The 15983-nt window shown below is 39.7% G+C and overlaps 1 protein-coding gene across 5 annotated transcripts in view; it reads left to right on the top strand.

Moving 5' to 3' along the window:
• Nucleotides 1–15291, top strand: part of WAPL (WAPL cohesin release factor) — an 82523-nt gene extending 67232 nt beyond the window's left edge. For 4 of the 5 annotated variants that reach the window (XM_004483221.4, XM_058299403.2, XM_012521476.4 and 1 more), the window contains exons 16-19: nt 2542–2749; nt 4801–4889; nt 12499–12594; nt 12915–15291. In XM_004483221.4, coding sequence (XP_004483278.1) covers nt 2542–2749; nt 4801–4889; nt 12499–12594; nt 12915–12980 — 459 coding nt within the window. In that variant the 3' untranslated portion in view covers nt 12981–15291. The remainder of the gene's footprint in view (nt 1–2541; nt 2750–4800; nt 4890–12498; nt 12595–12914) is intronic. The other variant, XM_058299401.2, reaches the window with a different exon arrangement.
• Nucleotides 15292–15983: the final 692 nt, after the last annotated feature.

Raw genomic sequence — 15983 nt, 5'->3', positions numbered from 1 at the left:
AATTTGTTCCTCTTCCCTGTAGTTTTGTCATTTCTAAAACGTTTTATAAATGAATTTGGGTAATATGTAACCTGAGATTGACTTTTTTCACTCAGCATATGCCCTTGAGGTCTGTTGAGGTTGTTGCACAGATCAGTAGAGTGCATTCCTTTTTATTGCTCAGTAGTATTCCATTGTATGAATGTACCAGAGTTTGTTCAGCCATTCTGATTGCTGTCCTTTAATATTGACCTTTGTTCAAGAGATCTAAAATGAATAAAAATATTCCATAACTGGCCTCAGAAGTTATTTTTGAAGAAATAGGTGGTTGGCCTGTTTTACTCCCATCGCAGGGGTTCTTTTGCCAAAGGCAGCATCTCCCAGGCAGTCCTCATTTCTGGGTTCCTTCAGAATAGTCTACAGTGTCTGACCTGGTTGTATTTGATAAAGCCAGCTCAGTGTTGAGCTTTCGCACAAAGTGCAGAATAGCAGTGCTTGTTCTTCAGGGCTTCATCCCACAGCATGTCTGGCTTGTTTACATGCTATGGTTTGTCATTTTTTAGTTAGTCCAAAGTTCTTGTTTTTAGAATATAATTTATACCTTTTGGGTAATGGATCTGTCCTGAGTAATGACTGTTTATGCATATTAACATATGAGCAATATATTTACCTAAATATATTACCTAAGATTTTTTATTATGATTAATGTATAGTTGCTTTTCCCCCCCTGTCCGTTGTCCCATTGAGCTTTTTATATCAACACATAGGTTTATCTTTCTTCATAATGACTTCATTTTTTTCCTGTTTTTTTTTTTTTGGTTTGTTACACAAATTTCAAAAATAAATAGCCTAGTATCTAAATCTTGGACCATACTTTTCAGTGTGTAAGGTAATTTCCTCTCATAAATTGTTGTTTTATTATAGTATGTGTATTTAAAATTGATGTCCCCAGTGCTCTCCCATCACCAAACACCTCCACCCCTCCAATTTTTTTATACTTCCCCCAAAATCTGTATGAGTCTCTATTTTTCCATACTCCTGCCAACAATTGGCATAACAATTTTTAATTGTTGCCAGTGTAATATGTCCCTAGCTACCTTTGGCACATGTTTAGAAACAGTAATGACACATCTTTTTAATTTTATCAAAGCCCTCTCAGAAGATACCCATTAATTATTTTTGGACCTTTTGAAACTAGTAATGCATGAACTTATGTGTTCACAAAGTACGTGAGTCATAACTGGTGGCTTTGAGGCCATCACCATTCAAATTGGTGGATCTAAACATTTTGATATCAAAACTCCTCTGCATGCTTAAAAAATTATTGGGGACCCCAGGGAGCTTTACTGAATTAGAAATTAAAACTAAGAAAAAATTTAAAACACAAGAATATAAAAATACTCATTCCATTAGCCATCAGAGTGATGACCATGTGTAGGTACTAGAAAACTCTGTACTAATGAGAAAAATGCAAGAAGTCAGATAACCTCTTAGTAGTATTATGAATATAATTTTGACATCACGGACTCCCAGAAGGTGTGTTGGGGACCCCCAGGATCCTTGGACCAATTAAATAAAGTAAGCGGAGATGAGGAATTTAGTGTGTTCACCTTAATATTGCCATTGATAAGCAAGTCAATATAGTTGTGATCCATTTTGGGGTCTTTGAGAAAGACCTTTGCTTTTTACTTTTATTGATACTTGATTTCTTAAAAAATTTCTTTTGAGGAAACTCAAGTTGCTCTTCCTCTAATATTGTATAGGTTTGTTAAGTGTCCTTTCTTCCTTCTAGATAATTCATCCAGCCTGCCCAGATTTTTGTTTGTTTTTTAAGTCAAGTTTGTATTTTCTGCTTTAATTTCCTGTTAGCACTATCCAAACTAAGAGAAATTATTGAGACTTTATTCTTGTAAACAGAATATTTACATCATTAGTAGACAAACTTAATTTACTTAATTGAATGCTAGCAGCATTTTTTTACATTTGTTTTGAACTTTTGTAGGATGCAGAGCAAGGACTTTTACTGATTCTAACCCTTTTTTTTTTTTTTTTAAAGATTTATTTATTTTATTTAATTCCCCCCCTCCCCTGGTTGTCTGTTCTTGGTGTCTATTTGCTGCGTCTTGTTTCTTTGTCCGCTTCTGTTGTCGTCAGCGGCTCGGGAAGTGTGGGCGGCGCCATTCCTGGGCAGGCTGCACTTTCTTTCACGCTGGGCGGCTCTCTTTATGGGGTGCACTCCTTGCGCGTGGGACTCCCCTACGCGGGGGACACCCTTGCGTGGCAGGGCACTCCTTGCGCACATCAGCACTGCGCATGGGCCAGCTCCAGACAGGTCAAGGAGGCCCGGGGTTTGAACCGCGGACCTCCCATGTGGTAGACGGACGCCCTAACCACTGGGCCAAATCCGTTTCCCCCCCTTTTTTTTTTTTTAATACCAGACAACAACATGCCTCCTTAGGTTAATGATGTTTAAAAGTTATCAGAAACTTATCTTTGTGTACATGGAGTTTTATGTTGACTGGTAATCTCTTTTTAATGATGTTAAAAATCAATTTTCATCAGCTATTTCTTGAACGAGAGCGAGCAGCCCAGTTGGCAGAAAGTAAAACAGATGAATTGATCAAAGATGCTCCCACCACTCAGCATGATAAGAGTGGAGAGTGGCAAGAAACAAGTGGGGAAATACAGTGGGTATCAACTGAAAAGACGGATGGTACAGAAGAGAAACAAAAGAAGGAGGAGGAGGATGATGAACTTGACCTCAATAAAGGTACTTTTATTTTGAGTGGTATATGTACAAATTAAGAACAGTGGTTCAGTTTTGCTTTGCCCTTCAAAACATATTTAAATTTATGTATTACCAAAATCTTGCTGTTATTTTGTGAACTCTCTGTTTTGTGTGATGCAGAGGCAGGCATGCTGCTGTGGGAACCATGAGGCTGTCCAAGCCTTTTGTTCTTTCCCGGCATTTTTTTCCTTTACTTATTTGTAAGGAGACATGTGGCTGAACAATATGACCCATAAAGACTTTTCCAGTTTTGAAATTTTGAGATTCTGTTAATAACATCACTTTAGAAACTTAGATCTATTGTTAAAAATTATAGTAATTCTTTTCAAATGGTTAGTAGTAGGTGACAAACAAAGGAATGTACTGGAGGTAATATCTTTCCCACTCAGCACTAAATAACTGTTGAGGAATTGTGTTACTTGCTTTAACATTCATACAAGTTCTGCAAGATAGCACTTTGTAAATTCATTTCACTAAAAGCGAGACATTTAATCTGTTTGCCTTCACCTAGCTAGGAAGCAGTCCCTAGCAATGTCTGATTCTGACCCTGTGTTCTCTGTTATGCCTAGCTGTGGCCCAATTCTAGTTGTGATACTTTAAGAAATTTTTGCTCCATTTTCTCAGTTATTAAATTTTGATGTTTCCTTTTGGCAAGGTGATAATTTTGGCTGTTTAGTGTTCTTTAAAAAAAAAAAAGACAGCTTTACTGAGGAATAATTCACATAATGTAACTCTTTAAAATTGTACAGTTCATTTTGTTCACAAGTTTGTGCAGCCATCACCATTATGTAATTCCAGAACATTTTCATCAACCCCAAAAGAGACCCTATACTCGTTAGCAGTCACTCCCCCTTCCCTGTCCCCCAGCCAGTGGGAGCTACTAATATAGTTTCTGTCTCTTTGGATTTGTCTGTTCTGAATATTTCATATAAATGAATTCATATATTACGGGTCTTTTGTGACTGGCATCTTTCACTTAGAACTTAAGTCATTTTTTTGAATCATCCATTGCCAAAACTTTTTCATTGGCCAGAACGCCACTCTTTTTTTGGTTAATATTCCATTGTGTGGACATTTCAAATTTTGTTTATTCAGTGATGGACACTGTTTCTACTTTGGGGCTATTGTGAATAATGTGGCTCTGAACATTCAAGTACAAGTTTTTATGAAAACATGCTTTCATTTTTTGGGAAATATACCTGGGCTTGGAATTGCAGGATTATATGGTATCTCTATGTTTAACATTTTGAGGAACTATCAAACTGTTTAACAAAGAGGCCATTCCATTTGACAGTTCCACCAGCGATGTATGAGGGTTCGTTTCTCTACATCCTTCCCAGTAATTATTTATCTTTATTTTTGTCCTCTTGGTGGGTATGAAGTAGTATTTCATTGTGGTTTGATTGCATTTTCCTGATGACTAATAATGTTGAGCATCTTTTCATGTGCTTATTGGCCCACTTCTGTATTTTCTTTGGCGAAATGCTTCTTCACATCCTTTCCTTATTTTTAAATGGAGTTATTTCTCTTTTTATTGTTGCGTTGGGAGATGTCTTACACGATTTTGAAAATAAATTCCCCCGTTTTGTGGGTTTTCTTTTCATTTTCTTGATAGTATCCTTTGAAGCAGAAATGTTTAATTTTATTGAAGTCCTGTGTTTTTTTCTTTTGTCACTTGGGCTTTCGATGTTGTATCTAAGAAACTATAGACATTTGTTTCTTTTCCTTTTCGCTGTGTTCAAGTTAAAGAAACCATTGCCTAACCCAAGGTGTCAAGAAGATGGATTCTTATGTCTTCTAAGAGTTTTATGGTTTTAGTTCATAAGTTTAGGTATAAGGTCCATTTCGAAGTAATCTTTGTAAATTTGTGACGAAGAAGTCCATCTTCATTCTTTTGCATGTACTTAGCCAATTGTCCTAACACCATTTGTTAATGTTTAGAAGTTTTGAAGAAAAGATAACCAAAATTGTTGATACCATGACATTTTTATTTTTTGAGATACTGTTATAAATTTTTATTTAAATATTCTCAGCTCTTCAGCATGCTGGCAAACACATGGAAGATTGCATTGTGGCTTCATACACAGCACTGCTTCTTGGTTGTCTCTGCCAGGAGAGTCCAGTAAGTAAATCATTCTGTGATGCTTTATATCTTCAAAAGTTTCCCATGTAGTAGCTTCATACTATCACTTGATTAACTTTTCTTTTTTTCCCATTTATTGCCCATTGTATTCCTAAAAGGCTTTTTAAAAAAAGATTTATTTATGTATTTCTCTCCCCGTCTCCAGCCCCCTCCCAGCAACCCCCTGCCCCAGTTGTCTGTTCTTTGTGTCTTTTTGCTGTGTCGTCTTCTTCGTCCGCTTCTGTTGTTGTCAGCGGCACGGGAATCTGTGTTTCTTTTGGTTGCATCATCTTGTTGTGTCATCTCTCCATGTGGGCGGTGCCATTCCTGGGAAGGCTGCACTTTCTTTGGCGCTGGGCGGCTCTCCTTACGGGGCGCACCCCTTGCGCGCGGGACTCCCCCATGCAGGGACACCCCTGTGTGGCACGGCACTCCTTGCGTGCATCAGCACTGCGCATGGGCCAGCTGCACACGGGTCAAGGAGGCCTGGGGTTTGAACCGCGGACCTCCCATGTGGTAGACGGACGCCCTAACCACTGGGCCAAGTCCGCTTCCCCTAAAAGGCTTTTGACTGGCTATGCAATTTGTTTAGTTTTCTTTATTTCACTGTGGGAGAAAAATGGCAAGACAGTGTCTAACCATTGCTTCCAATAATTTCTCTAAACATTTAGTTTTCTTTCTTTATAACTCTAGATATGTTCATTGTCATGCTGTAGATTTTACTGAAGAAGGTTTGGAAGGAAATGAATTAATTCTTTTATAAAAGTGAATTGTTAATCTTTGTTTTTATTAAAACTGATAAGTCTTTTGGAGTTATGCTATTTCAGATATAAAACTGCTGGTGTAAAAAATTGGTCAGAGTTTCTAATCTCTTGGGGAAGGAAGATTTACATATATAAAATTAAGATTAAATTTGAAAATAAGTATGTAATGTTAAAAACTTTCAAATATTTGCTGTACTTGTTATGGTTGCAGTAAGAGTACTCTGGGGCTAATGAAAAAGATCTTGGTTGATGGGTGAATCAATTCAGATACTGTTGGTTGGAATAAAAGAAAGTATAGTATAAAACCTGGGCTCAGTTGGCATCATTTAAATGAAATGGGAAAATTTAGTTTTGTTTAATTCAATGTCTCAAAGTCATCAGGACTCAGGTCATTTCTTTCTTGAACCTGTGCTGTCTTCTGCACAGTGTCTTGTCCTTTGCTAGCACTCTCCATGGTCTGATCTGGCTGTAGATGGGTGTCTCATCTGGTTTAAAAGGATTTCTCCCTTACCACCCTGATCCTGCCCCCATCAAGTTGACCTCCCCTTGTATTGGTCAGCGGTGGGTCATATGCTTTTGTCTAAACCATTCACACCACTAAGAGTTGTTTAGATCTTAATTTCCCTACAAGAAGGGAGGGGATCCCAACAGTCAGGCTTGAGTCAGTCCAGAAATGGAAGGTTATGGCCATTGGGACAGTTTGCTTCCATGTCAAAATTATATTAAATGGAATATACTTCCATTATGACGTCATTGATCATATGAAGGGGCTGAATTGGAGGAGGAGGTACTTATGCTGCTAGCGCCCTGTGAACAGGTCCACCCACCCACCCACCCAGGGTTTCTGTTTTTGCCATCGAGTTCTCTGTGGTGCCTTTTTTTTTTCCCGTGTCCATTTGTCCAATCCGGTGTATTTTCCAAAATCTCTCGTCTGGCCCTTCCATATTTTCATTGTAGTCAGTCTCTGATCTGTGTGCACACCAGCCCCCTTGGCGTGGCCCTTGCTGGCCCCGCTGCTTTCTCCATCAAGATCCAAGGCCCTGGCAGCCCTGCAAGGTCTTCAGCCCCCTTTCTCATCAGCTTTCAGTTCCTCCTTTTCCCTTGGTTGACTGTGACAAGAGTAGAAGGGCAAATAGGAAATACATACCAAGCAAAAGGAAAGAGGAATCAGCCTCAAATAAGCAGCAATGGGCAGAAAAATTAAAGATTTTTAAATGTTCTGTTTTATATATAATATATCCTAGTTTCAAACATTATACAGTCATGTTCTTTCTTAAAAATTAACTTGGACTGTTATCACAAGTGTTTCATCTCAGCCAGGCTTTCCTTTTTTTTTTTTTTTTTTTTTTTTAATAATTTATTTCTCTCCCCTTTCCCCCCTCCCCGCCCCAGTTGTCTGTTCTCTGTGTCTATTCGCTGCGTGTTCTTCTTTGTCCGCTTCTGTTGTCAGCGGCACGGGAATATGTGTTTCTTTTTGTTGCATCATCTTGTTTTGTCAGCTCTCTATGTGTGCAGCGCCATACCTGGGCAGGCTGCACTTTCTTTCGCACTGGGTGGCTGTCCTTATGGGGCGCACTCCTTGTACGTGGGGCTCCCCTATGCAGGGACACCCCTGTGTGGCACGGCACTCCTTGCGTGCATCAGCACTGCACGTGGGCCAGCTCCACACGGGTCAGGGAGGCCCGGGGTTTGAACCAGGGACCTCCCATGGGGTAGACAGATGCCCTAATCACTGGGCCAAGTCTGCTTCCTAGGCTGTCTTGCTTATGTTAAGAAATTCCTTTGTCTCAGTCTCTCTTTTCTCTTAAAGATTGTAAGGTTCTTAAGTTGTGGGTAAGGTGGTGAAATCCTAGAGCTACTGTGTCTTTGCTGCCCATTTCAGTTAACCTTAACAGGTTAGCTGATACTCTCAGATGTAAGGCAATGTATTTTTAGAGTATTTGACAGAATGTATAATGGCCTCTATTTGTCATCGCAGTAGCATGCAGAACAATTCCAGTGCCCCCAAAATGCTCAGTGTTACATCTGTTCTTTCCCCCCTCCCTATAGAACCTCTGATAGCCACTATCTTTATATCAATACTGCAATTTCTTCTGTTAGAACAATAATAAGTCCACTTTGGTTCATGATTATAATCCCCTCCTTATGTTGATTTATTCCTCAGTATTGAGAATTTGGGGGTGGTGATCCAGCCTTGCTTCATTTTGAGAGGGGCGTTAGATCTTATGGGGCAGATAGAAGAACTATTTTGCTTGTAGTTGCAGATACTCTTTGTTTTTTAGGATGGGGATTGTCCATTATCATTTTGTTAGTTGTCTTGGGCAAGTCTGATAAACTGGAGGGTGGGTGTTGGCTACAACTCTGCTGAGATTCAGGGCTCAACCAGCATATGAACAAAGATTTAAGTCTCTAACTAAAAGGGATAGAAGAATCATGTGTAGGGAAATTATAAATGAGCCTAACTCTCTTACATTGGGGAAATAGGTTGTCATATATTCCAAGGTAAGGCCCACTGATGGGGTGCTGATTTTCTGGGGCTATGTGCTTTGTCTTTAGTGTCCAGATGTCTCTAAAGCCCTTGGAGCACCCGTGTTTGAGGCTTTATTTATTGTGGCAATTAGTGAGATCCACTTGAGAAGTGCATAAGCATAACCTCTGAGACATCCTCCCAACTCCCTTTGAAATCTCTTAACCATAAATAACTCCTTTTGTATTTATTGTTTTCCCCTTTTTGTCAAGATCTTTTTCCAAATGCATTGTTGGTTGGTGCTTGGTAATAATCTTTCAGTGCCAGGGAGGCTTATCCCCAGGAGTCGTGGCCCATGCCAGGGGGAAGGTAGTAAATTTATTTGCTGAGTTTGGTTTATAGAGAGAGGCCACATTTGAATAACAAGGTTTTCAGGAGATAATTTTATTTTATTTTTTAATTTTTAAATTTTTTCGGGAGATAATTTTAGGCCACAGTTATTATTAAACTAAGTTTCAATTTTTTAAGTATAAAGTTCATAAGTACAAGCATTAATGTCATAAACTTGGCATATTGGTCTGTTTTCTTTCATTAGGCACTGCCTATTTGCTCTAGAGATTCTTGCTACTATTTGAGTACACAGCAGAAATCCCCAGGATGGGAGTTCTAATACTTTGTTTTTTATTGCGTGGGTCTCCACCCACTGAGGTGACACCCTGTGACCACATGAACATATTCATATTCCGTAGAGGCAGACCTCAGGTCCACCCTTCCCCATACACGTCCCCTCAGCACCGACACCCTGCACCAGCGACACTCCCCTGCCAAAAGAACAGCCCCGCAATCGTATTCCCAGCCACAGTCCAGATCCTCCCCAGAGCTTACCTGTTCTTCTTCCAGAACTCCCAGTTCCATAACAGTCCAACCCATCCCCTCAATCCCACTTACGCTCACTCTCCAGGACCGTCAATCCCACTCATATAATGAAACCTGTCACCCCCATTCACTTCCAAACCATCCCCTTCCACTTTATCATAGATTCTGCCCAGATTGAGCATCAGCTCACTACTCTCTACTCTCTATCTCCATGAGTCTTCTTAATGTCTTTAGTTCATATAAGTGAGATCATACAGAATTTGTATTTTTGTGTCTGATTCACTTTACTCAACATAAGGGCTTCAAGGTTCACCCATGTTGTCCGTATGTCAGTACTTCATTCCTTCTTAGAGCCGAGTAATATTCCATTGTGTGTATAAACCACATTTATTTATTCATTCATCTGTTGATGGACACTTGGGTTGCTTCTAGCTTTTAGCAGTTGTGACTAGTGCCACAATGAACATTGGTGTACATATATCTGTTTGTGTCCCAGTTTTGTTTTGTTTTGTTTTTTTAGTTCTTTTGGGTATTTTCCTAGTGGTGGGATTGCTGGATCATAAGGCATTTCTGTACTTTGCTTCCTGAGGAACTGCCAAACCGACCTTCACAATGGCTACACTATTCTGCATTCCCATCAGCAGTGAGTGCAGCTCTCTTCCTCTACATCCTCTCTAATACTTGTAGTTTTCTGGTTTTTTAATAGCACCCAGTCTAGTAGGTGTAAGATGGTATCTCATTTTAGTTTTGATTTGAATGCAAATCAAATAGCTAGTGATGTTGAACATCTTTTCATGTGCTTTTAGCCATTTGCATTCCCTCTTTGAAAAGTGTCTATTCAGCTCTCTTGCCCATTTTAAAAAATGGGCTGTTAGTGGTTTTATTATTGAGATGTAAGATTTTTTTTTTATATGCTGGATATTAGACCCTTATTGGATAAGTGGTCCCAGATATTTTCTCCCCCAGGCTGCCTTTTTACTTTTTATGACAAACATCTTTGAAGCACAAAAGTTTTTTATTTTGAGGAGGTACCATGTAGCTATTTTATCTTTCATTGCTTGTGCTTTGGGTATAAAGTTTATGAGACCATTTCCTACTACAAGATCTTGTAGGGAAACGGACTTTGGCCCAGTGGTTAGGGCGTCCGTCTACCATATGGGAGGTCCGTGGTTCAAACCCCGGGCCTCCTTGACCCGTGTGGAGCTGGCCATGCGCAGCGCTGATGCGCGCAAGGAGTGCCGCGCCACGCAAGGGTGCCCCCGCGTGGGGGAGCCCCACGCGCAAGGAGTGCACCCATGAGGAGAGCCGCCCAGCGTGAAAAGAAAGAGCAGCCTGCCCAGGAATGGCGCCGCCCATACTTCCCGTGCCGCTGACGACAACAGAAGCGGACAAAGAAACAAGACGCAGCAAATAGACACAGAAAACAGACAACCAGGGGAGGGGGGGAAATTAAATAATAAAAATAAATAAATCTTTAAAAAAAAAAAAATATCTTGTAGATGTTTCCCTACGGTATCTTCTAGGAGCTTTATGGTCTTGGCTCTTATGTTTAGGTCTTTGATCTACCTTGACTTAATTTTTACGTAAGGTGTGAGATGGTGATCCTCTCTCGTTCTTTTGGATATGGACATCCAGTTCTCGCAGGGAATTTGTGGAAGACACTGCCTGTCCCAGTGGAATGGGCTTGATGGTCTTGTCACATACCAGTTGGCAGTATGTGTGCGGTTCTGCATCTGAACTTTCAGTTCTCTTCTGTTGGTCGGTATTTCTGTTACACGTGCCAGAATCATGCAGTTTTGGCGTTTTTTGCAGGCAGAAAGTTTATTGGAAAGCTTTCCCAACGGGGGCATCTGAAGAGTAGACTTCAGCTCCCCTTCTGGCATGGCGGGGTCTGAAGAGAGACTTTACTTCAGCCCACCCCTGGAGGGTGGTGGATATGACTTTATACACTACATCAGTAGGCAGGGAAACTGAGTACAGCCTGGGCCAAATGGCTTGAGGGAAGTGGGATAGGAGGTAGGGTATTCTTGGAATGCGGGAGGGGTTAGTGGTGCCTGGGCCCCGAGGGGGTGAAGGCTCTTACCTGCTCTACTTTGTTTATTCTTGGGATTGGATGGGCTGCCTCCTCCCTGGTAGGCATTGGAATGGAGTCACAGCCGTATGACCTGTTAATCATTGCAAACCTTGTAAGGGGGAACTTCTAACATTTCTAACTCTTTGATATTATATATATATACTTAGATCCTTCATCATATATATATATATGATCTAAGTAATAGGAATACTGAGCAGAATGAAGGTGAGGGGAGTCAGGATGTCAGCTCAGTCTGGCTATTTCCTGCTGTTATGGGCGGTGAAGGGTTCATTTCCCTCTTGTCCAGTGGGTTCCGATTTCTGGTCCCAAAGAGGTTGGTATTGGCGTTCGTGTTCACATATTCCTGAGTTGTTGATTGTACCATTCGGTCTATGAATCGGACTAGAAGCCAGCTGTGATTTGGTGCCCAGTGTTGGATGGGTACTTGGCAGCATCAGGGCAGAGATTCCTCACCAAGCAATCAGTCTCAGTGCTACCCCAGTAGAGGATTCCCGCACCAAGTGTTGGAGAAAGTCGGTGCTCACTGGGATGCAGAGACTGATGATGGCAAGCAGAAAGTTTATTGGGAAGCTCTCCCAGCGGAGGGGCTCTGAAGAATAGACTTCAGCCCCCCTGACGGCATGGCAGGAGTCTGAAGATAGACAGCCCACTGTGTGGTTTTGACCACTGCAGCTTTGTAGTATGCATTAAAGTTAGGCAGCATGAGTCCTCCAATTTAGTTTTTCTTTCTCAAGATAAAAACATTTTTTAGTATAGTGAAATAAAATAGTTTCTCAGATTGGTTGTATAATATTGTCCTGATATCATATTGGTTTATAAATATTTTAGCTACTTCTTGCTAACAAGGCAGAGAAACACCTTAATTTCCTCTCCTGTCATTGTACACAAAGGTACTCAACTGTTTTTGTGTGTCTGTATCACAGATGATATTAGATCATCTTTGGAAATATCTTCTGGTTAATTCCTGGCCTTTATACTTAGTAGAATTCACCTGTAGAGCATGAGGAATATTCTTTGATCTCTTTATTCCATAAGCAACTGCATAAGGGCATTCTGAAATAAAACATTTTTAGTCTGTACTCCTCCTCTCCAAATACCCCTTTTTCTCCCCCCCCCCCACCCCCATATATTCAGCAGTGCAGTTTGTTATTTCAGGCATTTTTCTGCACTTTTACAGAAGTAAATATGCATTCATATACTTCTTTGTATCCTGTGCTGGTGTTATCTTTTTCCTTTCTTTCTGAGACAGGAGTGGGGTCGGTAATGGACGCACATCCACAGATGATGTAGATGGGAACTGTGTGCTCACCAAATAGTGCAGGCTGCTTGTAGACGTTTGCACCAGCGCAGCGCAGGTGCGCGCTCGCGTTCCTGTGGCTCCTCCTCACCCCTGATCTCTTTCCTCAGATCAATGTGACCACCGTGCGTGAGTATCTGCCCGAGGGGGACTTTTCAATCATGACAGAGATGCTCAAGAAATTCCTCAGCTTCATGAATCTTACAGTAAGTGTGATGATTGCAGCCTCTGTGGTTTTACTTAATAAGCGTGAGGCATTAATGGCAGTAGGGAAAGCTACTATGACCATAGTGAGTGGAGCAAAAAGAGATTCTCTATTTTAATAATGGTCTTCCATTTCTTGAAGATCATTATTATAAATATCAGGGCCAAATAAATTGATCCTGTATTATCAAAGCCACAATTTAATCTGAGTATGCTTTCATTTGTAGTGTTCAGTGTAGTGAATCTAAAGAAGTTAAACTGAACCAATAACTTCTGTAATTTGTTAAATATTAACTGTTTCCCCCTACTCCTTCCCTTCCAGTGTGCTGTTGGAACCACAGGCCAGAAGTCTATCTCTAGAGTGATTGAATACTTGGAACATTGCTAGCTGCTTTACCTTCGCTTCAGGTGCTCGGTAATGCTGGAACTATCCTTAGACAGAGAAAAGTCATGAGAGAAGCCCTTGAAGCTGTACCAGGAACATTCATCAGTATCGCTCGTGTTTGGATTTTTAAGGCCACCCGATTTCTTCGTCGTGCATTCTGCATTTGCTAAATGACAGTTACTACATCAATCTGCAACTATCAAAAATGAGGGAAAAGGTTCAGGCTGTTAACAATTTCATGCAGTATTTAAATACACTTACTTTGGCAGAGTTTATAGTCTCCCCTTGTTTTCTTGCTTTATTCTGGGCAAGTTTTAGGGGGAAAATTTGTGCTGCTGTTAGTGCCACTGCTGTGTGTGCTGAGCCGCTGTTGTCATGCCAGCCGGGCGCAGAGGCAGCCTAGCTACTGAGGTGTCGAGTGCTCTGCGGACCTTCTAGACAGCAGCTTAGTTCCTTTTTCAGGCTCATTGGCTTTTGCTTTTTTGTTGAATGATTCCAATCGTAAATAAAGCTTTTAATAATTTTGTGAATTTTTTTGTTGTTGTTCCCTAAACTACTGTCTATATTTAAAATTAGATGGAATCCAAAGACACAAGGGATTAATAGTATATTTTTTTATTCTTGATTAGGTTTGGGTTGTCGAACTGTTTTTCACTTTTGAGACCATGACCAAATTCGATTTCATACCATAATGTGTCATACCTATAGACACAAGAAAACAAGTAACAGTTTAAGGGAATATTATATAAGATGTTGTGCCCTGTTAAAGGATAAAGCAAAACAAACCAACCCAGGGTAGTTTACACTTAATGCTAGGTGAGGCCTTTGAAACATTATTTAGGTTTTGAGGGAAGGCTCTCTAGATATATTTTCTAATGTTCAGTACAATAAATATAAGGAAGCTAAAACACCAATGTGGAATTCATGTTTCTGGATAACATGTATATTCTTCTATAGAGTGACAGGATCAATTGCATAAGCGCAAAGCCTTAAATTTGCTGGTTTAGAGAAAATCTTTTTTCATTCAGATTCTTATTTCATAGAATGGTGTGTTGTTTGGAAAACAGTCATGGAAGACACAAAACACATTTTGTGTATTTAATTTCTCAACATTGCAAAAACTTTTCCTTGTACTATTGTTCAGACCACTGGTTATGCTTTCATTTTTCCTCCCTTTTTAATTGAGTAGGCCTGAATGCAGGCTTTCCAGAGATCTATTTCATTATATTTTTAAATACCTTTTAGGTCGTGAGAGATCATGTTTCTTCATTGGATTTGTAAAACTTGAAGCCATAAAAATATTAGTTTGGTGTGTATTGGGGAAAATAGCTAAAAGTCTAATTTTTACCCATTTAGACTTCGTTATTTCCTTGTATAAAGTGACAAATCGGGGCTCTTGTATCAGTGCCAGCTGTAATTTTTTTAATGCAGTGGCTGCCTTCTATTGTCTTCCTATTTTTGATAATGCAGATTGTTGGGAAATCTATAAGGAAGTAACTGATTCCAGGCAAATTGTTTCCTTGTTCCTCCTGCCCACCCCAATCCCCAGCCATCACCTTTTGAGAACATAGTATGCCAGTGTAACTTGGGAAAGATTCTGAGACTGTATTTGCCCTGAATATAAAAATGCTAGCATAGCAAACTATTTCAAAAGCGTATTGGTAAATGATATTCATAAAATTAAATTAGCTAGATATATTTTGTTTAATGGTTTAAAAATACATGCTATTTATTAGTCATTGGATTTTAGAAAGGAACAGATTTTTAGGTAAGAGTTGTGGCAGGTGGTAAGGAATATTATAAAACATTTGGATGAGAACAATCAGGGCGAACTACATTTTTTGTTACACTGGTAATCATTTGAGAATTGATTTACCTCAGTGTTTAACAGTTTTTGTTTTGTTTTGTTTTTTAAATAATAACTAATTGTCAAGCACTGATAGAAATGCAGATTTTGGTATGGGGGTGGGTGGGGGAGAAATCACCTCACAAACTGCAGTGCATTTGTGTGTTTTAACCCTCAGAGAACTCTGCATTTTAGGGTACTTGAGGCTGACTTGCAAATTAACTGAAGTTTTAAAGTAACCTTTTTTTCCATTGTAAATATTTCTGTAAATACTACCAATTGGAAATTAGAACAGTAGAATACTTTTCTGAATCCAATCCTATTTTTATTTTATACAGTATTTCTCAGCTGTGATCTTTGGAGCAAAAGCCAACGGCAGGAAAAAATAGTTTGTACCAGTTTCATGAAGTATGTCTTTGGGTTTTTGTAAATAATTTTAACTCAAATAAAATTGCTACTTTCAATACACATGTTGTCTTTAAAATAAGTCTATTGAACTATTTTGGAGGAAGAAGTCTCATGTACTTGATACAGCCGGCTCATGGGAAACAAAAGTGAATTTCACCCTTTAATATACTCATAAAATTTTAACCAGTTTTTGTTAACTCTTTCATTAAGTACTTCTCCATGTTCTTACTAATAGTTGTCTGAATATAATATAAACTCCCAGTAACTCAAGCTCACTAGCAATGTTGGTTTTCTCCTTGTGTAGTTATGCCCCTGATATATTTATTAAGTTGTTTTGGGTCCTTTTGCTCCTTTGAATATGACCCTCAACTTCTTTGTTTTGGAGTCTTTAAACTTTCTTCCTAGCTATCTGCCTTTAACATCTCCTTCCTGCTTTTAGCCTCAAAAGCAAATTTGAGGATCTTTCCCAGAGTTCCTGTCTACTCTACCTTGTCACCCACATGGACAGTGTGTAAGAGTAGGGTACAGCTATGGGTATAGAAAGAACTAACTTACCTAAAGTTTGGATCCTAGCTCTGCCCTCGTTTAACTGTCTTTGAACAAATTCCTGAACGAATTCTTGTATCTTGTTTCCTCAACTGGGAAATGAAGGTAGGATCAGTACATATTTGGGGGTTGGAAAGATTAAAGGAGACAACATGGTGAAGCATTAGCATGGTGTTTCACACTGAGTGAGGTTTGGGTAAATGGTA

This window comes from Dasypus novemcinctus, chromosome 6, assembly GCF_030445035.2.
Source record: "Dasypus novemcinctus isolate mDasNov1 chromosome 6, mDasNov1.1.hap2, whole genome shotgun sequence".
NCBI classification, from domain to species: Eukaryota; Metazoa; Chordata; class Mammalia; order Cingulata; family Dasypodidae; genus Dasypus; species Dasypus novemcinctus.
This window is presented reverse-complemented; position numbering and strand designations above follow the sequence as displayed.